The 27135-nt window shown below is 42.3% G+C and overlaps 2 protein-coding genes across 4 annotated transcripts in view; one reads left to right on the top strand and one right to left on the bottom strand.

The window, feature by feature from the left end:
• afap1l2 (actin filament associated protein 1-like 2) overlaps positions 1-12011 on the bottom strand; it is a 34270-nt gene extending 22259 nt beyond the window's left edge. Inside the window, exons 1-2 of the mRNA XM_056430233.1 lie at positions 11712-12011; positions 643-771 (exon numbers count right to left, since the gene is read on the bottom strand). Of these exons, the coding sequence (XP_056286208.1) occupies positions 643-771; positions 11712-11727 (145 nt within the window). The 5' untranslated portion in view covers positions 11728-12011. The remainder of the gene's footprint in view (positions 1-642; positions 772-11711) is intronic.
• A 6608-nt stretch (positions 12012-18619) lies between these two features.
• The window catches only part of atrnl1b (attractin-like 1b), a 65349-nt gene continuing 56833 nt past the window's right edge, over positions 18620-27135 (top strand). For 2 of the 3 annotated variants that reach the window (XM_056430232.1, XM_056430231.1), the window contains exons 1-6: positions 18620-20035; positions 23911-23994; positions 24268-24381; positions 24611-24739; positions 25000-25208; positions 26629-26803. In XM_056430232.1, coding sequence (XP_056286207.1) covers positions 19785-20035; positions 23911-23994; positions 24268-24381; positions 24611-24739; positions 25000-25208; positions 26629-26803 — 962 coding nt within the window. In that variant the 5' untranslated portion in view covers positions 18620-19784. The remainder of the gene's footprint in view (positions 20036-23910; positions 23995-24267; positions 24382-24610; positions 24740-24999; positions 25209-26628; positions 26804-27135) is intronic. The other variant, XM_056430230.1, reaches the window with a different exon arrangement.

The following is a 27135-nucleotide window of genomic DNA, read 5'->3' as shown; positions in this document are numbered from 1 at the left end:
ACACAGTTAACAAACATACATCAGGAACACTGAGGAAATGTTTCAAACTACTTATGGATTTTTCAGCAATGGCCACGCTCTCGTTGGAAATAGCTTCCATCTTGATATCAACAGGCTACGGTTGACCATCTCAATGTACCCGCCTTAATTAATACAAAAGTAGCATCTCATATATCTTGGAGAAAAGTCACAGATATTTCCTCATTTCAAATTGTGTGATATTTGCAATACAGTTATTTTGCTTTTATTTATTTTGTACATCTATTCTCTTTCAGACTTTTACATATATCAAGCCACTTGTTTCTAAACGAGTCAAAAAACTCATGTCAAATTTACCCCAAAATATCCACCAAAATCACTTCCTCTATAAATTTAACATAAGAACTCAAGTCATGCAATTTAAGAATTTTGTATTTGCTTATATATCTACAGCGCAAGTTTCAATATTTGTTGATAAAGTTACGCAACTCTACGACTCTGCCCTTCTCATTGCCTGATGTGGCACACACTGTCTGCTCTGGTTGATGCAAACTGACATGTTTACGAAACTAAGCCAGTGAGCCCATAACTCAAAATCCTTTTTGATGCATATCAGTGCTGTCGTGTACATAGTGTATACCCACTACAGTATTGTCTTCATACCATTGGCTGCACTGTAGGACTGGAGAAGATCAGAGAGCAAGCCTTTCTGGACGGTGGCGTTCCCACTCAGGGTCTCCTTGTCCAGAATGAGCAGGAAGCGGTGGAGCTCCACCAGGAGCTGGTCCAGCCCTGGAAGCACAGAGAGACAACTCAGTCTCAGTCTCAGTATGGCAAAATAAAATCACTCAATGCGAAATGGTCTTACACATTTCTTGACGTGATAGTATTTAGGAGTAGCTCAACGACAGGACTGTGAGGCAGAGAAAAGCTGAGAGCAATATAGTCGAACATGTGAAGTTTACAGGCAGAATAACATACTTTAATTCAAAAACAGGGAGTTGAACTCAATGACTCCTAACACTGAATACAGCTGCACGTTTGTTAGCTATTCCATTGTCACGGCTGGGCCTGTGCGACTCAAGCTATGCCAGCTTTTAACATGGGAGAGACTCCTCAGAGGTTTTTAGCTGGCAACGAGTCGATGACCATTCAGACTTCATGTCAGTCAGTCAGCACTCTCATCCAGATGCTATTGTCAGTCACACGTCAGTTTGAGGTTGTTTTGGTAGTTGCATGGGTTTAGTGAAAGGTCAAGTCCAAAGAAAAGGGGAGGAGTCTGGGCCTGGTGGAGTCGGCGGGGCCTCTGTGTCTGGGTGCAGCCCACACACATCCTTCAGGGGTCATCTCTGAGCTCACAGCCCTCTCCACCGTGTGGGGAGCTCTTTGTGCTTCCCTTCGCTGTCTCCCGGCCTCATGAATAGACCCCTGGCCACAGTGGGCCTCAGTGTGAGCGCTTCAACCGAAGACGAAAACTGAAGCGGGATAAAGAAGGGGGACTTTATTAAAGGATGAGATGGGGCTAATATCAGAGGGGATGTCATACTGCTCTTAGATACCGGAATGTCAAAAGTTTCCTTCAATCAGCAGTGGAGGAGAGGGGCCTACTGCTTACTGAGTAATTTGCCTCAATATTTAGAAATCCCCAAACTTAGAACCAAGTCGAAACTCAAGCATGAAACCTGTAACTACGAATAGGAATTTTTTTTAAACATTGAAAGCAACTATTTGTGAGATGAGCAAATTGATACCACTCTCATGTTTGTGCATTGTTGACCTTTTGGAGCTTGTGAGGAGGTGAACAGCGTAGCTTAGTTTACCATAAAGACTGGATATCTTAAAATAAAACCATTAAAAAGGAGTGTTTCATTTATAATGTCTCAAGAGAAATTAAACTCTGATACAGCAGCATCCAGGATGCTAGATGATATATCCGGCTATGGCAAAAGCAAGCACACATTGCTTCTGTACAGTTATTCTGGACATTACATAAACACATACATACTAATAAAGTAAATGACGCACCGGACATGTACATTTCAAGGCAGGACATGAGTCGTTGTATTACTGTAATAATAACCACACAGTTGAAACTGAAACTGAAATTAAACAAAGTTCAAACTAAAAACAAACAATCAGAGACAAAACTGCCAATATGTCAAAGACATAAAACGCGAACCATGAACTTGACTCCATATCATTTAAATCATCATAATCACAATTAGCACAACTATCCCAACTATTATAAAGAGAGTAAAGTGCTCCTTTGAACTCTTTTAAAACAGCCGGCGACTCTATTTTAGAGGCTCCTTCCTGCTGAAAGCGATCACTAACTGGGCCTTGCTGGGAAGCACAATCATGCCCTCTCCCCTCCTTCTTACACTCCCACACATCAAAGGACCAACGCAGGGTACATTGCTGCAAAATAAAGTGTCGGAACCCCGTACGCTTTGCCCCTCGGAGATGACGAGAGGCTTTCCCAAAGCTACAGCAAGCGGGGCTGTTTTTAATGACTCCTGCTCAAGCTGAGTCAACGTCTGCTGAGAGGCCCCGTGTTAACAGGACCCGCACCATGGAAAACATTACTGGTTTAGACACACACAAACACACACACACACACACACACACAGGGGCATGTAAAGTAATTAAAATGATATGTTACTATAATGGCTTTTCATTACATTTCCAGTATGTAAGTTGTTTAGCTGCTGATGTCTGGCCGCACACTATGAATCTAAACATTTTTCCAGCTTCTCCTCATTGTGTGTTTTTCAGAGATTGACTCTGATGGCCTTTTGGATTGAAGGACCCTGGGAAACGGAGTCAGCTGACAGGACAGGGAGGTCCGCAGCAGGCAGTCTCTGTGGGCTCGGGGCTGGCCGGACGCCCACTGAACATCCAGCGAGTGACCGCAGCATAAACGATCCACTTCTGGAGAACGGCCAAAAGGAATCCGAGAGAGCGTCAGCCAGCCAAAAGCGCCACAGTGTTTTCATTGGAAGAAATGTATATCTGTGATGCAATTAAACCAAATATAAAGGCAGGTAAGAATGTAATAAAGAGAACGATTAACAGCACATAAAAGTTGTGTCAATAATCAGTTCCTAATGTCTGAGGTTTTACTTCCTGGTTTGCTACTTTCACTATTTCTTTCACGCAAAGATATGAACTCATATTGTGATTGATATAGTGCTTTGAATATTCAGTTCCTGCAATATTAATTAGAATCTACTGAAGCCTGGTCTCCATCCGTTGACCTTGTCTGACCCTGACTGTGGTCAACAGAAGAAAAGGATAACACTTTCAATTAGGAGGACATCATGCCTTTGCATGCATATCTATCCGTGCTTTTATCTGTGCATCCGGACTACAAGTGATGCTTCTTTTTAATCGTTGACAATCTTCAAGCACAGCTGCTAAACTCCTGTCTGTCAAGAAGACGACAACAAGGTATCACTAATAAACTTACTGAACAAGCCCCACATTTGGTCATCACATGAACCAGACAGGAAATAAACTGCATTAAAAAAGTCAGATTCAAAATAATTTCTCAAGAAAGGTTTTTCTTTCAAAGGAGAGGGGGATGGAACTTTTGGCTGTTGCACCATTCTCCTTGTTAAGGATCCTGGCAGCATGTTTCATTCTGAGGGGCTTCATGTCCTGCATCAACACTGACATCTTAGTGCAAACCTTCATTTTATTAAACTAACGAGGCCGGCATGGCCTCTCATTGCCATCCGACTGCTTCCAAGTTAAATGAGGTTGTTATAATACTTCTACTACTTGGTCGTATCAGTCTGCGCGAATATATTCTGATGAGAATCCTCTTAGCTTCCCTCACAACAGCAATAAGTACCTACTGTATCTCGACATGGCACTTTTGACCTAAAAGAGTCAGGTATTTTACTTCAGGTGAGCTTTGAACTTGTGACATCACAGTGAGAATCATCAGTAGCATGTTCACAAACACATACGTTGTCATCTTAGTCCTCATGGACTAACACTGACATCTTGAGACTAACACTGACATCTTGAGACTAACAATGACACTTTAAGACTAACAATGACATCTTGAGACTAACAATGACACCTTGAGACTAACAATGACATCTTGAGACTAACAATGACATCTTGAGACTAACAATGACATCTTGAGACTAACAATGACACTTTAAGACTAACAATGACACCTTGAGACTAACAATAACATATTGAGACTAACAATGACATCTTGAGACTAACAATGACATTTTGAGACTAACAATGACACTTTAAGACTAACAATGACACCTTGAGACTAACAATGACATTTTGAGACTAACAATGACATCTTGAGACTAACAATGACACCTTGAGACTAACAATGACATTTTGAGACTAACAATGACATCCTGAGACTAACAATGACATTTTGAGACTAACAATGACATCTTGAGACTAACAATGACATCTTGAGACTAACAATGACATCTTAAGACTAACAATGACATCTTGAGACTAACAATGACATCTTGAGACTAACAATGACATCTTGAGACTAACAATGACATCTTAAGACTAACAATGACATCTTGAGACTAACAATGACATTGTGAGACTAACAATGACATCTTGAGACTAATAATGACATTTTAAGACTAACAATGACATCTTGAGACTAACAATGACACCTTGAGACTAACAATGACATCTTGAGACTAACAATGACACCTTGAGACTAACAATGACATCTTGAGACTAACAATGACACCTTAAGACTAACAATGACATCTTGAGACTAACAATGACATCTTGAGACTAACAATGACATCTTAAGACTAACAATGACACCTTAAGACTAACAATGACATCTTGAGACTAACAATGACAGAGCTCCAAGTTCACCTAGAAAGGAAGAAAGGAAGTGGAGTAAAGAAGGAGAGTTGCAACCAGTGGACATTATAACGTTTACACGGCAACAGATTTGAGCTGTTTCTGCTTCAGCAGACAGGAAAGAAACGGACTGAAGCAAAGCAGATTTATTTCTTATCATTTGACTCTCACACACCAAACTTTCAAGGAAAAAACGCCCGAATGACATTGACCTTTGGGTCAGTTTCAACACAACAGAGAGGGAGCCACGTATGATTGGTTTGTTCCAGTCCGGCCTGCCTCATGTGAGCATGGCAGCTAATCGGCTGATGACGAGGCCCAAAATGAAGATAAAACACAGATTTGACTGGTGTGTGTTCACTATTGACAGACGCTGGTCTGTCTCCACGCAACACGCTGGGTTCAGCTGTGAGGCAGTGACACATGTGGACATGGCTGGATTAATCCAAGCTGTGTTTGGTTGTTATTGCCGTAGAAACGTGAATAAAAAAAAGAGGGGTGTCAACTTGGTGACCTCACAGCAGCACTGGAGGAACTTTGGAAAGAAAGAAATGGACAAAGTGACAAAAGTGAGAGAATATATTATAACATTAAGCTTTTCAGCTATAAGCCCATATGTCCTTTTCTCAAAGTATTACGTTTTCTTTTACAAGTTTTTAATTGTTTGAGAGTACAAATAAAGAAACCTCACATAAAATGAGAATGAGATTATATTGTTATCAGCATACACGGAAATAAATGTCAAAGACTTTGCTCCCGTGAAAAGCAAAGACCGGAAAGACGTTAAAATTCCGTGCAATCTCAATCTCTTGGTCAACAACGTGTGTCATTTTATTTGACTTTAGGTTATTATTTAACAGGTCTGAGTCACAATGCCAGAGAATATCTACACCATGAGGAAAAACTAAGCACTTTAATCCTTTCTTAACTAATTTCCTTCTCAAAGACCCATCCGAATGAGAAAGTATAAAGTATTAAATAGATAATAGAGGATGAAGATGTGTCTTATATTTGCATACATATATTACATTTAGCCTATTTAGACTATTATAGCGAGCAGGAAAAGTGTGAAATGTTTCACACACTTAATATGCTTATGGCATGCGGCAACACAACAGATTGTGCAGAGTGATTGGCAGTCGGCGCATGTGCAGCAGTGCATTGAGTCATTCATTCATTAACAACTGGGAGGGAAACAGACTCATTATCACTGAATCGATGATGGGTCATTTTCCTCCATGAAACACATCATGAAAACAACTTGGGCATGAATGGAAGGTTGAAGTGGTTAAAAAAGTAAAAAATCTGTGTCAGTCTTGTTGTCACTTGAGGTCAGGAAGGAGGTCATATACTTGTGACAGGAAGTGTTTTGACACTGTGGGAAAAAATGTGATGTGGGAGGAGCTTGAAGTTGTCATGGCCCAAGAGTGTGTGGAATCCACTGAATCCACAGCAGCGTGTCGCACTGTTCAACACAACTTCCACCAGAGAAGAGGAAGTGGAATCAGTTGCTGTACGTTTGGTAAAATTGAAACCAGTCTCATGATGAACTATTGGTGCATCCTGTGTCTACTGTAAATTATTCATCTATTTGAGGGGTTTGCCATTTTGTTTTAAGTAAAAATATGCACCACGGCTCAATTAAATACTAACCAGGTTGTATCAATGTGATGAGAAGCTCCTTGGGTGAGGAACAAGTTAAAAAGGAGTGGAGAAGGCTCGAAACACTGCGAGTAAGAAGGGCTAGAGAGAGTATCTGACCCCAAATGATAAAACAATAGCACTAAGATCCATCCTCCGAAGCCAAGCCACAGATTAAAGTGTTAATTTAAAGGTACAGTCAAGCTGTAACCTAAAAAAGAATAGTTGCCCTCTCTTTCCTCTTCCCTCTGTCCCAACTATTGGATCTCGCCATTTTTCACCTCATGCTTTATCTTTCCCATCACCTTTTTCTCTCTTCCAGTCTTTCTTTAGATCTGTGCTGTCTTGGTGATATTGAGGCTTACAGCGCAGACCTTGGAGAAACCAGGCACTTTTTTTTTTATAGCTGAATCATTCTAATGGGCTCTAAAAAAACAAGTAAATCTTTCTCTCTTTCTTTAGGAAGGGGCCCTGGTGGAGTTGAGCAACTTCCTCCTGATTAGGATGCAGCGCATGCTACTGTAGTCTTTACAGATGAAGGCTTGAGCTGAAGGTTCGACATTCTGGCTGAGCTGATGACATCAAGTTTGTGTGTGTGTGTGTGTGTGTGTGGGTGTGTGTGTGTATGTAAGAAAAAAGTCAACGATTTGGGAAGTGAGAAAGGGAACAGAAATAAAATAAAGTTTGGACGACGATGCCAGAATTTGCCATTTATACTGATTTATAGTGGCAAATAAATGTCTTTAACACACTTTTAGATAGATTATGACTAATTTATTGAGCCTGTTGCAGGCTCAGTTTTATGACAAATGTTAACATTTTAGCAATTATTACATGACATATTAATATATAGGAATGTTAACATGGCTGTGGGACAAAAGCCAAAACCTGTTCATGAATTATGTTAAAAGGTGGCATGATTGGAAAGTGAACGTAAGAAATATAACAAATAAAATATCTATGAATGCTGCTCTATAATGTACTCATGTTAACAATGGATCAGGCGACTATGTGTCACGTGGGGCCCAGTTCCCTGAGCGAGGAGGAGCTGGGAGACAGACTAATAAGATATTTCTACATCGAAAAAAAGTTAATATCCAAACTGCATTACTGGTCTGTGCAGAAAATGCAACGCATGTTAGCAATCTACTGTGCCAGGAGAAGATAATAACATGCCTCCGCACTAGTTGTTCCAAAGCACACACACCTCTATAAGTCTCTCTATTTGTCATTGCAGAGATGAAGACTCTCTCAGCCCCAGGTCATGGTGAAGAAGAGGCTCAGTGTGGTTCCTCCTCTTAACGCAGCTCCCTGCCTGCATCCCTCCTTCAATCTTCCTCTCTCCGTATACCTCACCTGGCTGCACAGGACCCCAGTCAACGGCATTGTCCTCTAGATATTCTGAGGTGCGTGGGTGTATATGTATGTATACACCATGCAGATTCACTCGTAAGGAAAAGTGAAGCTTTACAAGGCTCCATAGTTTTGGGCTCGATGAGAAAGAAAGCGACAGACTCGAAGCAGCTGCTGACAAATAAAAACTAACTAGCAATGCCACCTCAGAGTCACCCACATAAAAGCGTGTCTGCTTGGTTATTATCCCACAGATAAGTGGCCAGGAGGGCTGCAGGGAGAGTAACAACTAGTGAGCGTGCATGTGTGTGTGATTACAAGAGAAACGTTTCCTTCAAAAGAGTACCTGGTGAGAGAATTAAACCCACACACAATGCACGTCTTATGCAGAGCTCCTGTGTCCAATAAACAAAGCCATGTTTGATGTGTCATAAAGAACAGGAGCGAGACCCAGAGGCCAACGGGGCCAAAGCCCAGAGCGCCGCACTGCCACAGATCAGGAAGAGCGTCTTTCTTTTCATCATTTTTATAGCCCCAGCTTCCTGAATTACCCACAACCCACTCACTCCCCGTTGGCAAGTACAGCCCATGACACACACACACACACACACACACACACACACACACCGGGAGACCCCATGCCAGCGCTGATGGCCTTCATCTCAGCCTGCCTCTGCTGAGCTCATGAGAGGTCAAACCCACTGACTCTGTCACATTGTCATGCTACACTGAAGAGCACCTTTGGAAACTCTAACTTTTCATCTGATATTACCCAAAACTGCAAAATGTATATTGACTGGGAGTCATTTTGATTGATATGACCCTCTGCCGTTCACAGACTGCAGGCTATCAAAACAGCAGCTGCTCTGAAATACTGCCAGTGATGTAACACGTGAATAAAAGTGATCATAACTTTTCAGGGTTAGGGTTAGGACACTAAATCATAAAAACATAACTATAAAAATGGTGCTGCAGTAGGTTAAACGCTGTATTTTTCTTTAAAATGATTTGTTAATGCTAAAGATTCTTTCTAAAATCCAATCAAAATGTTCCTGCCAAGACAAATCAATAGGCCCACACATCCAGTTTTTGAGTAGCTTATGTGTCACTTCAAAAAAGTCCATCAGTACATCTGCCAGTCTGCCTCCATTTGTCTTGCTTTGTATTTTGGCAGCGGCCATAGAATCAGATTATTGTTGGAGAAGACGGCTGACGCTGGAGGCGAGAGAAAGGAGCCATCATCACAGACCCCATCACTGCTTTTCTGGGGGAAACCCAGCAGCAACGAGTCTGCAGCCAGCACAGCGGATTCAACGTAGACGTGCTTTACCCAGAAACTGGTGGGAGCCATGACGGCACGGATAGCCGAACAAGCAAGGGCACGAGGAGGAAGGCACTGGTTGACAAAGGAGATCCATATCATAAATACTGGAGAGGATCTTGAAAAACAAAAACAAAAAGGTTCATTCCCTTCATCGGAATATTTAGGGAAATTACACTTTCATTTATTTCTATATCCATGTACTTGTATATTATTTAGATTAATGTTCTGAACTAGTTGAAAGTAACTAATGAGCCATAAATTGCATATTAAAATGCTCTGTTCATCTGTTCTCTGAGCTACGTCCTCTCCTGCAACACCGATTGTTCAACATGACAGCCCAAAGAACTTTCAAGACAAACACAGCTCCAGGTGTCTCCACTAATCTGATGGAATTAAACCTGCACGAGTCAGGTTTGAATCGAATGGAGCATATCCAGATTATTAAACAATGCCTTGCTCTGTCGTTGACAACCCCCCCGACTTTACCCAGGTTTCCCTTCACTGTACCTCCTCCAGCGGCTGCCTGTGCTGTTCGTATCTAATTCAAACGGGTACACTCAAGTCCTTATTCCCCCCCCACACACACCAGCTCCTGCACTCTGTAACTAGCAGGTGTATGATCATCACCCTGCATCTCTCCACCTCCCCTCAGCTCTCCCTTTCTACATTCCATCCTCTTTACTCAGATCTCCCCCTACATCCCTTTGGTTTACACCTGGAAACCCCCTATTCACCTAATAGAACAATTTAAAAAGTGTAACCGTATATATTCAAAGCCTAATCAGTTGATCAGAAACAAATGAATGCTGCAATGCTCACTTTAAAAAACTACTTCAAACTAGAATGGGCACTCGGTAGAGCGCATACCTTCGCATATCACAAGATTGGGCATTGAATTATGAACATGTTGGCATTAGTTGCATGCCAATTGGATAAAAATTGACCGTGCTGTGGTAAAAAGAAGATTTTGACCTTTCCATGACCTTGACCTTTGACCCGATTGATCCCAAAATCGAAGCAAATGGTCCCTGGATAATAACCAACCATCCCACCAAATGTCATGTGATTCGGTTAAAGACTTTTTTTGTTATGCGAGGAACACGCATACAAATAAATAAATAAATAAATACACTGCGATCAAAACATTACCTTCCGCATTTTCAATGCGAAGGTAACTACTCTAATACGATGTATACGACATCGATTCCAACAAATTAGTTTCAACAATCTAAAGATCGACAAGTCCTTGCGACATTTTGTCAAAATCAACGTACGCTGAGATATTGAGCACGATTAAGGCCGCAACATCTCATTATCGATTCATCTTATATTCTCAGTTGTCTGATGGTTTAATCAATAAAATGACAACATCCCCCTTCACAATCCCGAGACGCACATACATTAAATTTGCGGGGAATATTTGCTTGAAGATCACTCGAACATGCAGATTCATTTATTGTCGCTCATTTCATTTATTATTTCAGCTCTCTGTGTGATGGATAGATGAATGAACACACTGCAACAATGGCTATTTATTCTACTGTGGGAGTACATAGACTGGCCCATCCAGTCAGCTGGAGAACAAGAATGCAGCTGCAAGAATGTTCAATTATGGTGATCCCATTCCAGTTGGACTAGTCACTCATTGTTTTCAGTCCAAGTCCACCCAGTCGCCTCACCCGGACCAGTGACGGTGTGGGGGATTCGTATACTGTGTTCATGCTGGTCCTCATGCTGCTGAGCTCCATGGATGACCAACCTTCCCCTCTAACTAAGCCTCTGTGCTGGTTTTCTTTACAGGTGAATTGCACTGCATGGCCGATCATTACAGACCACATTCACACTGTTTGTTTATGTCAATGAGGAAGTATTAAACGGCCTTGCTCATTCCTCGTGGACAAATAACCGCAGGAATTTGAGGAATGCCGTGAGAACAATGTTGCTGCTATATTGGAATTCATCAGTGGCCACAGAGTAAACTGTTTCATAGAGCCCACTTGGATGGCAAGGCGGTTATGGGATAAGCCATGCACACAACTTGATATTGTTGGTGACACATGATGCATTCAAAACGATAGGGACTCATTATTGCCCAAGGGCAGCTCACTAGTTTAACATGCCAGTCTTATTTTGGTAGGCTATACATTATTATATAGTTTTAATAATCAGTATTATAGGCAGGTGGCCATGCAATATTCAAGCCAAAGTGTGAAACATCATGTCCTCACAGCATTGATCAATCACACCTAAAATGAACTGATCTGGAGGTACAAAATCCCTTTTATGTTCATGGTGTCAAAAACTTTACCAACAAAAAAAGCCATTTCCTTTCTATCCGCATCTTGCAACACATACACAAAAAACTCGAATGCATTATGTCTTATTTTTGGTCTAAACATTTTCTATCAAACACTGTTGCAAAACTAGTTGTAAAGCATTCATGTCCATAAAGATGCGTTGTCAGCGAAGACATGGAGACGGTGGAGAAGTCCCGCAGCTGTTATTGATACGAAGTTTAAAACACACACAATCCTCCTCTCACCTTCGTGCTTCTCCATTCCCTCGCTGTTTCACCTTCGTCGCCCTCGCTCTCCTCCTCTCATATGATCAAAACAATCCCGACAAGTTTGCTCACAAGTTGAATCTGGAGTGATGGGTGACGGCGAGAGAGTGCGGAATGCAGCCCGGCGCTCCCGTTCCCAACGCAGCACGCGTACTGGCCGGCCGGGTGCGCAGATCTACGCGGAGCAACGGCGCTCTGCTCCTCTTCCTCATCTGGGTTTGATGCACCGCCCTCCGGCATGCAGCATCCGCGCGGCAGCTCTCCGCCGGGCTCTTGAAAAGAGACGGTGCCTTCAGGTGTCACAGTCAGACGCGCACACGCGCACGCGCCCACGGGATGAGAGGACGAGTGTCACGCGTAACACGGAGGAGGATGGTCGCATCTTCCAGTTCAGATTTGGTTTGTTTACGAGTATGAGTTGACTGATACGACCGCAGAGTGTGTGTGTGTGTGTGTGTGTGTGTGTGTGTGTGTGTGTGTGTGTGTGACTCTTAACCAGGGGTCCCCAAACTTCTCCCTTCTCTGATGGGGGCCGGGGTCAGTTTGTAACAGAAAAAGTGTGACGATCACAGGGGTGCCTAAATGTAAACATGTATTGTTTTCCAGAAAGCCAAATATAACCAAATATTAATAACCCTTTCCGGGATCTTCACAGAAAAAGGAAATAAATAACACTATTTGTGAAATAAATAATAACCAAATAACTAATAACTAATTCCGTTCTATTTGACAGGGGCGAGTCTAGGATTTGCGTGGCCAGACTGAAAAAAAAATCATAATGCGTCTCTGGTATTGTTCAGGGGGCCGGGCCAAATGTGGAGACGGGCCGTATCCGGCCCGCGGGCCTTACTTTGGGGACCACTGCTCTTAACTGTCCTCCAGGCGCTCTTCTTTTACGCAAATGAGCGTCAGCCAGGAAACACTGGGAAATGGTGTGTGGGGATAATAACACTGACATGTTATTGCACATGTACAGTGTGAGAGACTATACTTAAAAGCAGTGAGCGTGTCCTGTACTTGTACGCAACAGAACAAGTGTTAATACTGATGTGTTCAAACAACCTGCGGGAGGACTGAGATGTGGTGGAGGTATGGCAGGAATGTCGTGCACGTGCACCGCAACTTGACGTGCACGAGTGTTTCATATTAAGCCTTAAGGGCTTATATAGCGACAGCAGATGTCAGGCGCAGTCAGGGCGGAGAAGCCATTGGTAAAGGGTTAGTTATTGCAGAAGTCACCTGAGATAAGAGAGAAAACCTGGCAGGTGATGCCCTGATGTCTCCTGCTGCTGGTGAATGATTCACTCTCTATATGGCTAACTAACTGCAGACTGTACGGCCCCATCATGTGACTGATGATGGGTTTAAGCTGAGGCAGGACACTCACGTGCCCAGATAGACCCCTAGTGGTGCTCAAGCTCCTCCCCTTCTGCCCTGGATGAGAAAACTGCCCCTTTTTCTGGAGACAAATTGTTTCCTCATTCATCAGTATTTAATAAAAAATACTTTTTCCATCATCAATTCCCTCCAAATATATTTTGATATCTGACGGGGCTTTTTTTATTTATTTTTTACATGAGTACCCTTTAGCCAATCAGAACTCTTGTACTGTCGTTGCCATGTAATAATTCATATTTATTCATAAGGAAAATGTAAGCTAGCCGTCTCATCCTGCCAAGAGGAAACGCAGGTCGAGGACCGCAGAATTAGTGTAATGCTGATGATGTTTCAACTCTGTCAGAACATTTTTTGGGCGATGGGTGCCCTTTTTTTTGGTTTGAGCACCTGCCCCCCAAAATGTCTGTGCACGTGCCTGCACAGGGGACATTATGACTCTGAGACACATGCCAGTCCAAGTGTTCCCATGTCGTCCCCTTGTGAAGGCATCGTGTGTTTAACTGATCACAGCATGTCTGAGTAAAGTCACATTAGTCACGGGAGAGGGTTCAGCTCTCCAAAAACACATTCACCCATCCTCTTGGCGGGACGGGGTGCGAAGACACCACGAAGAAGGCAGAGGCCATCGGGGTCAGACGAGGTCAAGATCCAAACTCAACACAACAGAGGCTGAGGACACAGCCAAGAACAATGGGACAATTATCAGACATACTTAATTCATCAGAGGTGAAGTATCCTTGCCCCTCTCTATGTGTCAAAATGTTGACTTCTTCGTACAGACATTTTAACTTAAAAAAAGAAGAGATAATATATTGAGCCTCTCCTGTCGGCTATTTTTGTGTAAAGCACACACATAGAGGCAAGCAATAATCTTCACTTTCCCACGAAGTTCCTCTGAAGAAAATGAATTGTTCGAAGATGAAAGAGTGTCCTGTTCAAATCCAGTGCTCATATTTTCCCAGCTTTGATTTCCAGCTGTGAGCCGTTTGTCACACAGATACAAACATTGCCACTGGGGATCTCTCCTCGCTGTTTCTTTCCCACAGCAGCACACAGCGATGCAAACTCATTTACGGGCATTGATGGCAATATGTCTGCAGTGCGTGAATATGCAACAAGAAGCAATATCCTCTGGACATTTTCTCAAGTGAAAATAGAAGATGATGGTTCAAATGTATTATGATTGGTGTATGGCGTGATTTGTCTCGATGTCCTGTAGCTTTAACTCAGTCCCTGAGAAAAGTGTCTTCAATGTGACCTTTGTGTAAAGCTATTAGCAGACCAGGTTTACAGTGCATCCGGAAAGTATTCACAGCGCTTCACTTTTCCCACATTTTGTTATGTTACAGCCTTATTCCAAAATGGATTAAATTCATTATTTTCCTCAACATTCTACACATAAAAACCCATAATGACAAAGTGAAAACTGTTTTTTGCAAATTTTTGCACATTTATTAAAAATAAAGAACTAAAACATAACATGTACATAAGTATTCACAGCCTTTGCCATGACACAAAAATTGTGCAGACTGTATTTTCCAATAATATAATTATTAACTGTTAACTCTAAAACCTGCTCAAACATTTTAATGTGGTATAACACTAGATATCCTGTAACCTTAATTACCATTTTGCTTGCAGTGTTTAGGCCCAATAATAATACTAAGTGCTTAAAAACAGCAAGAACGGCTGTACTTGAGAACCACATACAAGAGATGTATCCGACTGGATGACACCTGAAGTCTTATTCAACCCTCAATTTATTAAGAGTGTAAGTAATCAGAATATTCAAATTAACATCATAATTTGAGACCCAACGAAGCCGATGAAGTGAGCTCACTCTGGGTTCTCTGTGAAGGTCTCAACGGTGCATTTTGAATAATCTGTAATGTCCTCATACCTTTACGGGTGTTTTCAGCCTACATTATATAAATCAATACACCTGTCAGCTACTATAGGTTAAGCTGGTAAGAGCAAAAACAGACGGACAGCACAGATGTTGAATGTGTTCAGTGTAAGTGTTTTTAGCAAGTTGTAAAAAAAACAGGGTCTTAAGCTGCCTCAAGATTTTAAGTTTGTAGTCTGAAGAAAGCTCTGGCTCTTATGTCTTCTTCATTTATTGCAAAACAAAAGGCAGATAAAGGTACATTTATTTAATAAAGTGGGACAATCGCTGTTTTTTTTTGTCTGTGTGTGTAAACTTCCTGGTTCAATATTTTGCATTCAATTGTTATGCACATATCTAAAAAGTATATAAAAACAATGTGCGTGAAAATAAAAATATTTCCCCCCAGAATGACGCCAATGATTCAGTTCTTAGCCCTGAAGCTTCCCTCAGTCCGACGCTTGTGTGCAGACTTCACGGGTCAGTTGAAAGTCATCGGGCTTCCTCCCCTTTATGATACAGCCTTGAGCGAATGGAGACGGTGTGAATGTAAGTCAGGCATGATGGCTCAGCTGGAACTGAATGCAAGGGTGGTCTGTCTTTGTCTGCCTGTCCACAGCAAAAGAAGTGTCTTCCTAATCCAGCAGGGGAATTCCTATTGTGCAGCGGACCTTGGTGGACCAGGTGATTTCAGGTCTTGAACGTTAAGATTTGGGGGATTTCGGGTCATCGTGCTTGTCGAATGTGTGTGAGGTTTTCACGTGTAGGTGTGGAATAAGGCTGCTACATGTTTCTTAGTGGGTCAGACGCACTTGAACTTTGCAGGATTACATTTTTTTTGTCCAAGGTGCAACGGTGGAGTGGGCTTCTCTCCTCTTTTCTGCCGGAGCACAAAGCATTCCTCAGCTGTGAATCAGAGGACAGAGGTCCCCGACTCGACTCCAAATTAGCACTGGACCCTCTTTGATTCGGGGGCTTTTCCCCATGTCTGCACACACTGCACAACCAATCCCCTGAAAAGAGACCCCCCATTTATTTAGGTATTTTCACCTAATCTAGTCTAAACCTCTTACTATTACGTCTGGGAATTTCCAAAGGATGTTGAATCCACTGACTCTGCTGTACCTCCCTGTTGATTTAGGAACGTTTAGACCAAGAATGCAGAGGGCACTGGCTTCAGACACACTACACCTTGGAAAGATGGCTCTGGTTTCTCTGCACCAAAGAGGTGCGTGCAGCTGACTAAACGTCAAGAGGCTCTCCCGCGGCTTCAGTAGGAGAGCGTTAAGTCGTAGCAGAGATCTTATTGTTTGGAGTTCATGTGTGCTCAAGTTCACGGAAACCTCTGTGGAAAATAAACAGTGGTTCTTCAGATTTCAAAGTGTGTGCGGACAACTCTTGTGAGAGCTGAGAAAATGTTGAGGCGACTCCTTTCGTGATGGCTTAAATCTCGCCTGCCTGTTAGGTTGTGTTTGGGGAGCACTGAGAGTGTTTTTCAGAAGTCCGGTCAAGTTTTTAGATGATTCCCCCAACCACCGATTGCTTTACTTCTTCGTCACTAACTGTGTTAAAGTTATTTTGTCTTCAACATTAGAGTCTACATCAAACAGGATATGTATGTATAACCACAGCATCAAGGGTTGCATTTAGTAAAGTCTTCAGATAATAATAATAACAATAATAATACATTCGATTTCTATAGCGCTTTTCAGAATACTCAAAGACTTTTGGAGCTGAATATAACCAGATGAATCCAGGTGTGACACCTAAAGGCTGTATCCCAGTAGAATCACAGTGTGTGACATGACAACATGTGACCACAGGGGTCATAAATGCTTTCTAGCAGTTGTTCCATAAGTTGATTTTACTATGTCGGCAATGCTGATCCATGATTTATTTATTGGAGAAACTGATTTAAATTTTCCAAAAAGAGCTGAGCTGAACCATTTTTATGGAGACAATTATATGTAAATCAATTTTTTATAGTGAAATGTCCCTCTAAAGTTGTATTTCTCCCCCCCTCCTCTTTGTCATACATTTCATCCTTTGATGTCTGTGTTGACTTGTAACGTAACCGTGTTGCCATTTTGCCTGAGACTTTTCGACGTAAATAGAGAAATAAAAACAAATGTCCTTGTGTGAATATTTATATAAAATGGATATTCTTGACAATATTTGGTGTCATGCTGGAATATTAATTTTCTATAACCTTTTCTGCAGAAAAACAACAACCCATAAGCCATTTGCTAGGAACACCTTTTGTCACAGAAAAGAACGGGTAAATAAGTAAATCAATGATGGCTGAATTCCATATATCTGCTTCAGTTTCAAATAGAACAGAGCCATCTCAACATTACCAGCCCTGCCTTCTGAAACCTAAACAGTCAGAACAGAAACGTCAGTTACTCCTGCTCTATTCCAGCAGCCCTGAACCAAAAGAGTCTCAATACCCGGCTGAATTACATCTGTTGATGCCTGTAGTTGCTGTGCAGCATTGCCACCTAGAGGTGTTTTTATAGAACTGTGGACAAATGTGGGATAGTTGCATACTTGAAAGTGAACCTTTCTGTTCTTTAATACTATATGATCTATTATATGAAAATAAAGAACAAGAATTAAGCCCCTTTCATGTCCAACACTATGCCGGGCTCCATCAGCCAATGAATCACGTTTGTTTGATAAACACAAACAGAGGATCATCTCCGACATCTCTTGGCCCTGCTGCTTCTCATAATGAAATACTCCACCAGAGCTCAGATCTGTCCAACTCCTCAGCTTGGCAGCAGGCGCCGCTCTGACAAGCCTCCTCTCAAAGAAAGATAAGTGGTCTCTCAGAGCGACGCACTGCATCTGATGTGAGAGTACAGTGACAATAGAGCCTCCTCAAACACATGAATGATGGGGGACTTTATTAAAAAGCGCCTGTCCCTCCTTGACCTTGTCACTGAATATTTCAGTGTCAGCTACTGAAATTTTCTGAGATGTGAACATCACTTTCACAGACACATTTACATGTAAATCTTGTAAAAGTCAAATGCAAAGGCTAAAGTTTAGCCTCTTTGCTTAGGTTAAGTTCAGCAGGAAAATTAGTTATCAAAATAACATTAGTATTATTATTTGCGTACAACATTTACTATCTTCTCTGGGTACAGTGTTTAGTGACGTGCTTCGATGTGATTTTAACTAACACATAACTTATTTCACTAAATAACTTTTTTCTTTGAACTACATGCTTTTGACCCTTAACTGCACTCAGTGTCTTAAACAGCAGAGCCCATGTATATTGCATATTTACATATACATAGCCTATTTGCAATGTAATGTTAGATATGTTGAATGTTTGCAATGAACCACTTTCATATATTGTGAATAGACTGTAAATGTTAACCAAAGAAACTAACAACCAACACTTTTTACAATAATTTTTTTTTGCATCACTTGTAGTTATTTGCTGAATTTGGAATTGAATATGCAATTACAATGATTGACTAGCTTACCTGAGGAAGATTGCATGATATATATGACATAAGAGAATAATAAAAAACATAACGCAGAGCATAAAGTCATTCTGAAATGTTCTCGGTTTGACGATAAGGAACATGTAACCAAATGACTTCCACAAGTTAGGTACGCTGTACTTTATTGAGAAGTTCTCTCGGCTTGTGAGCTATTTAACATTTCAAGGTCAAAGGACAAGGACACAATGTCGCCAAATAGAGTTACGCGGTCAATAACCTATGAGCCTCCGTTTGGAAACCTTTGACCTGAAGAATGAAAGACACATCCAGCTTTTTAATGCCGCATAGATTGTGTTCGGTGGCTTTTTTTGGTGCACTGTACCTTTAAATAAAACCCGTATCCAATACGCATGCGCAGCCTGTGTTTAGTTTCTCCAACCTGATGAACTGTCTAGTGTCGCCGCGATAGCAAGCCTCGGTTCTTGTCATCGTTTTGAGAGCGACAGCGGTACTTTCTTCTTCTTCTGCGCGGGAATACAAGGAGACACCGCCACGCGCAGCTGTCAACGAAGTCCCCGCGTGGAGGAGCTCCCCTCCGCTGAGGGAACCAACCCGTGGGACCCACAACAGTTCAAAGTGTTTGCTCAATGCCCCCCTTAGTCGGGCACGAATAGCCTCCCGGGTCCCCACACCGCATCCATGCGGACTGCGGCAGCCTTTCTCCCGGGGTCTGCGACACCGCGACCCCTTTGTTCTCCCGCGGCAAAGATGCGCCTGAACTCCAGCGGTTTGTGAGAAGGACCGCGTCGCGTGTTGCAACGCACACCCCGGTGGGTTCAGTCTGACGGGTTGTTTACGCGTTAAAATGGCTGCTGAAACGGCATCTGGGAGAGAGGGCTCTTGAATCGATCCAGTAACCGTTCCGTTACCCAGCTGAGGGCCACCCTGTAAATAAGCCCCGCGTGCTAACGCGTTGCGTCAACGAGTTAGCCGCCGAATTAGCTTGAGCCGAATGCTCGTCATTGTCGGTGGGTGAAGGGAATTCCTCCCACTCCGAGGCTAAACAAGCAGCCGCTTAAAAAAAGAAGAAGAAGAAACTTCTCGGCTAACGTCACGTTTCCAGTCCGTCGCTTCGTGAACCTCTCCGCTTAGCCTCGATGCGAATATGCAGAATATTCAGCGAATACGCAGGACTCGTTTGGTGTAACTGAGCCCCCGGAGCAGAAGAGGCTCTCTCTCTCTCCCTCTTTCTCCCCCAAAGCAGACGTCGAGGCCCCGGTGTTTTCCTCGGCTCGGTCGACCCGGAAAAAAATGCATCCCGGGGGGAGATGCACGACGGAAGCCTTTGCTTTTGGAGCCAAACTCGCCACCCACGGCGATCTGCGGGCTATCAACAGATACCTGGTGGTCTCTGTGTTGTTTTTCTTCGTGCTGGCCACGCACGCCTCTCCGGCCAAGCCGTGCGACAAGAACTGTCTCTCCGGGAAATGCATCAACGGATCCTGCATCTGTGACCGAGGATGGGTGGGAGACCAGTGCCAGCACTGCCAAGGGAGGTTCAAGTGAGTGACCTCATTTCTTCCACTTGTTGTGTCATTGTTTTTGCAAAACTATCATCATATTCATTTTTGTTTTAAATGGTCTGAGCCAATCAAAGTACATTAGGAGCTGATATAATCAGGTTGTTTCTGTTTCCCTTCAGTCAGTGGAGATCACTCAGCAAACAGACCGGCTTTTTGTGAGATGGGTGGCACTTTTAATGAGAACTAAACCCTTTAAATCATACTTCATACTACCTCGACAGACCTGTTGAGCTCAGGTCTTATTTATGATAAATATTCATATGTGACGAGCATTCTTCATGAACATTCTTGGATTCCTAAGTCAAAGCTTTGATAATGGGGAACCCAATATGTCATATTTAAGGTTCTGGTGCAGGTCATTGTTTTCATCCTCCTTGATTGATCATTTGGTCTATGAAATGTTAGAAAAAAGGACCCTAAGAAATTCCTAAAACCTAAGGTGACTTATTCAAATTGCTTGTTGTGTTCGACCAAAACTACAATATCATTTCTCTCTTTTCTTGTGGCCTCGCTCAGTCCTTCAATTAGTTGTTTGTGATGTATATGTGTTCACTTGAGATATAGACATGTATGCATGTCTAATGTTGATGAGTAAAGGAATCAGTGCCTTTATCTTGAACACATGTAAGCATAGACCAGAGAAAAAGGCTTGCAGCATAAAGCGTTCGTGTTGATTTCAAATAAAATCCATAAAAGTATATTTATCTTAAGCTTTGATCTGAGAAAGGAGCCTAAAGTCGGTTTCATGAAAATTCTGCAACTAATTGATTTAGCCCTGATTTAATGTCTGTCGATCCTAAATTGGAAGGCTATGGGTCTTGACCAGCACAGGTGTCAAACCCACAATATGTGCAATTAGTTAAAGATCAGGAGCTCATAATAGTCGAGTGAAATAAGAAAAAACGGCAAACTTATAATATCTTGAGTTTGACTCTTGACGCATGCAATTTAATGACATTTCAATCCACCTGAGCTGCACAGAAGTGCTTTGATCACAGTAATTATTATTGCCCCTGATGTGCCTGAGTGTTCGTATGAGTTGTCATCAGGAAATATTGTCAGGGAATAACCTCCCCGTCACCGAGAGACAAACCACGAACATGTTGGACGTCAGCTTTTCTGTAGTCAGTGGAATGGGGAACTGCATCGCGGTTAATAGATGACCAATTACACATTGCTGCGTGAGCAGGCTGTGGCTTCTCCCAAAACAAAGTTTTGAATACTATTTAAAAAATAAAAAAGCAAATTGTAATCAAATATTATTTCTTGTTTATGATGCGTTGTTAGGTCTGATTTTTAAAAGACCGGACATCACAATGCCCGGTAGGAACAGACAAGTCTCAAAGGAGCAGTCCCGGGGTCGTGTTTTCCATGGGAAGTCCAAAGTGCTGCATGAAAATGTCATCGCTCTTGTTGATGTCTGCAGCGCCTGAACTCGCTGCTGGGTGTTTGTATCAAGTGTTTCACCTCGATCAGTAGTCTTTGCATAAGTGTCAGGATCATATCAAAGGCATAACGTTGCATCTTTATGAGAGTGCAACCCATCTTGAGGGCATTGTCCGGACAAAACCTCACAATCTGAGGTGATCTTATGCTATGCTCTGCATCTAAAACAATTCGTGGACATAAAAGGGAATGAGATTCAGTTCCCGTGTTATTCAGACCGCCCACGAGAGCCGGTATGTATTTGAGACGCTTGCCGACTCAGAAATAAAAGAACCACGGCTCTCAGTGTTTCTGTGATGACGAGGCCTCAATGTTATCAGTTGACGGAGACTTATTGTGTGGATTCACGGAGTGTTTGGCACACGTTTGACATCCAAATGAGTTTTTATCAAAGTTTAATCTGTTGCGAACCAGAAAATGCATCGAGAAAACAGTTTACGGTCGTCCGTCTCCTATCTGTCTTCCTTGTGACAGGAATGCATTTCAATTTAAAGTAATTTATTCACAGTGTACATCATTTGAGCGGTCAACCTTTCCGCCATCCTCCATGCTGGTGTTTTTGTTTATTATTTATACATTTGTCAATATTTTTCAGTTTCATCATCATTTTTGTTGTTTCCTTTTTTGTTTCTATTATCTCCTCTGTCCTTTACTTTATTAATATTTTTATTAATTGTTATGTCGACATCCATTCCTGAAAATACTAGACAGAAGGGGTGAAGACTGAATGTAAATTGTTTACAAGCTTTCTCCACCCCTGACTCTTCTACTCTGCTTCTTTATCTCGTATGGAATCAATAACCTTTTGTTCAGGATGTCTGTCTCAGAAGAGAAAAATGGAAGGATTCATACCGCTTTAATTAAACTTGGTGTGACTGACATCTGTCCTTCAATAATATATAAACTACCGTTCAAAAGTTTGGGGTCACCCAGACAATTTCGTGTCTTCCATGAAAACTCACTTTTATTTATCAAATGAATTTAAAATTGAATAGAAAATATAGTCAAGACATTGACAAGGTTAGAAATAATGATTAATATTTGAAGTATTAATTTTGTTCTTCAAACTTCAAGCTCAAAGGAAGGCCAGTTGTATAGCTTATATCACCAGCATAACTGTTTTCAGCTGTGCAAACATAATTGCACAAGGGTTTTCTAATCAGACATTAGTCTTCTAAGGCGATTAGCAAACACAATGTACCATTAGAACACTGGAGTGATAGTTGATGGAAATGGGCCTCTATACACCTCTGGAGATATTTCATTAGAAACCAGACGTTTCCACCTAGAATAGTCATTTACCACATTAACAATGTATAGTGTGGATTTTTGATTAATGTTATCTTTATTGAAAAAACAGTGCTTTTCTTTGAAAAATAAAGACATTTCTAAGTGACCCCAAACTTTTGAACGGTAGTGCATATACATTAAAGAATCTAGCATTGTGACACAATACTCTGGTCTTTTGCTTGAAGAATATTGAAATATAGTTTCAGGCTTAAGGCGTTAGCAGAAAGGAGCAGATGAACCTTTTTAACCCTTGTGTTGCCTTAGGGTCAATTTGACCCGAATCAATATTACACCCTCCTGCCGCCTTAGGGTTAATTCAATGTTTAATGTCGGTGTTCTTTCGGTAGTCAACAAACAAACATAAAGTGCCTCACACTTAAACTTGGAAAACAATATTAATTCTAATAATTTTCTGGAGGTTTTAATTGCTGGCGTCAAATTGAACCCAAAGGGTAAAATATGTTAGTAAATATAAAGGTAACAGGAGGGTGAAACATTGAATCGGGTCAAAATGACCCTAAGGGGGCGGGAGGGTTAAGAGACGGATGATTGATTCTTTGGGTCGACAGTGATGGGTTTTAGCGGTATTGACTCAAGCGCTGGCTGGTTTTCACGAGGAAATGCAGTTGTCATTTGTTACATTTGATACACTCAAAAATAGTTTTATACAATATCTGAAAATATCAAGTGAAACAACACTTCTCAATGCAGGTGAGGAGACACAAAATGTGATTTGGGACCATTTCTAATGACTTGTGGGACCACTGATTTGAGTGTCAGTGCTGCTTATGGATATTAAATGCTATATATGATTTAAAACATTTGTTTAACTACAATATAAAGACATTTATTGTATATGTACACATCTGATGTTTCGGAGCGACTCCTGGCTTTGAGGCAACACAACATTAGATGATCACTTGTGGTCAAAGCTGCTCTTGTTTCCTCTACTTTCATGGCCTCAACTTATTTCACAGCAGGAAATACAGACGGTGCGTTTAGCCCATTTATTGTGAATCTTCCACGCACAGCCATCGGAGGAACTGTTTGCCTGGATTTAAAATGTACGAGGGAACGTATTCCCACTGTTGACTGTGCCGACGTCTGTGATCTCTCAGGTTGACGGAGCCCTCAGGATACCTCACCGACGGGCCAATCAACTACAAGTACAAAACAAAGTGCACCTGGCTCATTGAGGGCTAGTAAGTACTTTTATAAATGTCTACGTTCTACTGAAGCTGAGTTCACGGCCAAATTTAATTATGTAGCATAAAACTGATTAATGCGATTTAAAATGAGCCAATCAGCATCTCTGTTGAAGCAAGGGAACTTCTGTTATGATTGTATCCATTAATTCCTTTATAATTGGAAATGGGGCCTTTGTGTCTGAACTCCGCAGTACCTCGGAAAATAATCTGTTATTTACATTATTTATGCTTGAGACCTAAACCCTTATTTCTTTGTTTCCTCCGCAGTCCAAATGCAGTTCTTCGGTTAAGATTCAACCACTTTGCCACAGAATGTAGTTGGGACCACATGTACGTATATGACGGAGACTCAGTATATGCGCCCCTGGTTGCTGTGTTCAGGTGAGGCAGTTTAATGCATGGGTATTACTCCTAAATGGCAAATAAGTATTGGTCGGAAGCATGTTTTATAAGACGTGGCCATGATTATGTGGCTGTTTTAATTTGCTCTTCACTCATCGCAGCGCGCGTCTGGTCATTCTGATTTAGCGGACACTTGTGGGTTTGCTTCTGTAACTTGTGTACAGTTGTGAGAAAGTGATGCCAAGGAATGTTGTGCACTTCTGAACAGCGGTCTCATGGTGCCGGAGATCCGAGGAAACGAGACGGTTCCCGAGGTGGAGACGACTTCTGGCTACGCACTACTCCACTTTTTCAGCGACGCCGCCTACAACCTAACGGGCTTTGAGATATTCTATTCGTACGTATCCTGGCGCCCCATTTGAACTTGAACTAAAAGAAAAACATGATGTGAAAACTTTCATTGTTTCTACTTTTAGAGTTGGGTTACTCTGCATTTTTCAGGTTTTCATTGATGCGGCTAAATTATTTTAAAACAGCAGTTTCCAGGTTTCCAGGTCCATTTATTCTTGGTACAATGCTTCTGAATCCCTGCTCTGTGATTGGCCGAAATAGTACACGTGGTGTTGGCTAAACAAAAAAACCATCCTTCTGTTCCAGGATCAACTCTTGCCCCAATAACTGCTCTGGCCACGGGAAGTGCACCTCCGGTAACTCGGCCGCCAGCAGAGTGTACTGCGAGTGCGACAAGTACTGGAAAGGCGAGGCCTGTGACGTCCCTTACTGCAGGAACAACTGCGGCAGCCCCGACCACGGCTACTGCGACCTCACGGGGGAGAAGTTGTGTGTCTGCAATGAAAGCTGGCAAGGTACCAAACTTCCACATCCAAAAGAATAACTTCAACAGAACTTCACTGTTCTGGCGCGACACGTTTTTTTTCTACTTCAATTCAATTTTCAGTTTATTTGTAGAGCCCATTTTCACAAATTACAAATTTGTCTCAGGGCTTTACAATCTGTACACATAGACATCCCTGACCTTTGACCTCACATCGGATCAGGAACAACTCTCAAACAACCCTTCACGGGGAAAAAAGGGAAGAAACCTTCAGGAGAGCAACAGAGGAGGATCCCTCTCCAGGATGGACAGAACAATAGATGTCATGTGACCAGAAGGACAGATTTAGAGTTAAAACACATTCAATGAATATGACAGAGTGTGTGAATAGTTGGTAGTCGGCATATTCCACGATGGAGACCTCCACGATCCATCAGGCAGATGGAGGTAGAGAGAAGGAGTGGGCGGAGTCTCAACAGTGGGCGGAGTCTCAGCAGGTCTATGGCATAGTTGGTCGTAGGCATATTCAACGATCCAGACCTCACTGTCAACAAAAGTGGAATTTAATTGCCAGATTGTTTCGTTGAGACCACGACAAAAGATTTGAAAAGTAAAGGAAAACACTGACCGATGAACTGTGTGCAACGCTCTTTTGCAATCGCAGGTTGTTAAAATGCGGTCGGCTGCAGCATCGTGTGATGATGCATCGAGGGCCGTGTTGACAGACGAGTGTGAACAGCTGTGTTGATTTGTGTCATCATGCTGATTGGTAACACTCAGATCAGCCCCGTGGCAGAGCGTTATGATGAGCCTCCAGCTGGAGGGAAACGAATGCTTTCACGTGATGAAACTTGACAGAATCATTAGCAGAGGCATGCATTGTTTGTTGTTGTCCAGCACAACATTCACTCACACACAGTTTAGCATATTCACACCTTATTGCCTGTCATGTTTATCCCTGTACTTCTTTTATCCCTGCACTTCTCGCACTCTCCACTTCTTCTTGCACTACTGTTTCACAGCTACTGTATATAGCCATTCCGCCTTGTATATACTTGAAGTCACTTTCTTAAACTTCTTAGAACGTTGCACTGTTTTGCACTGTTGGTTTTGTACTGCACTGTTTTGTTTTGTATTGTATTGTGTTGTAATGTATATTTTGTGTAAGCACACCGAGAGTCACTTTACCAAGTCAAATTCCTTGTTTGTGCAAACTTACTTGGCCAATAAAAAACCTGATCCTGATGTTTATTTCAGGAGTAGCCGTGCTTTTAGTTTAGTTTTGAGAGCGCCGTGTTTGCTCTTCGAAGTGTTTCTGGGTATGAACTATGAACGAAAGTGTGCGTCCATCTCGGAGAGAGCTTCGGCATTTCTTCCCAATGCATGAACGTTGTTGTTTACTTCCAACTCGAGCCTTTGGGCTGACATTCCTTTCTGGTGTTGTGTCGTAGGTCCCGACTGCTCGCTGACTGTACCTTCGACCGAGTCCTTCTGGGTGCTACCAAGCGTCAAGCCCTTTGGCACGTCACTCGCCAGAGCTTCCCAGAAGGCCATGGTGCAAGAAAAGGTCATGTGGGTGGTGGGCGGCTACACCTTCAACTACAGCTCCTTCCAGATGATTCTCAAGTAGGTCATAGCACAGCATGCCCCAAAAGTCTTCCCCAAGCATGTGTGTTTCTCCAAAGTCCAACGGAGAGCAGCACAAAATAAAATGTATCCTCTTCGCTGGTGTTTACGTTTTCATAGCCCGCGGAGATCTTTTTTCTTTTGCTCCATTGAAAGCCAGAGTCTCAGATTATGACCTGGCCATGAATGATGAACTAGGCAAAAACTGCTAAAAGAAGAAGTGCAGAAAAGCTGGCGGCTTCACAGAATACGACCAGTTCCCCCGGGTCCCTCGAGAAAACCGAGTTTCGGGGCTAATTGTTTCACTTTGTCAAAACGGGCAAGTGTGGCAG

The sequence above is a fragment of the Pseudoliparis swirei genome, chromosome 13, assembly GCF_029220125.1.
Source record: "Pseudoliparis swirei isolate HS2019 ecotype Mariana Trench chromosome 13, NWPU_hadal_v1, whole genome shotgun sequence".
NCBI lineage: Eukaryota > Metazoa > Chordata > Actinopteri > Perciformes > Liparidae > Pseudoliparis > Pseudoliparis swirei.
This window is presented reverse-complemented; position numbering and strand designations above follow the sequence as displayed.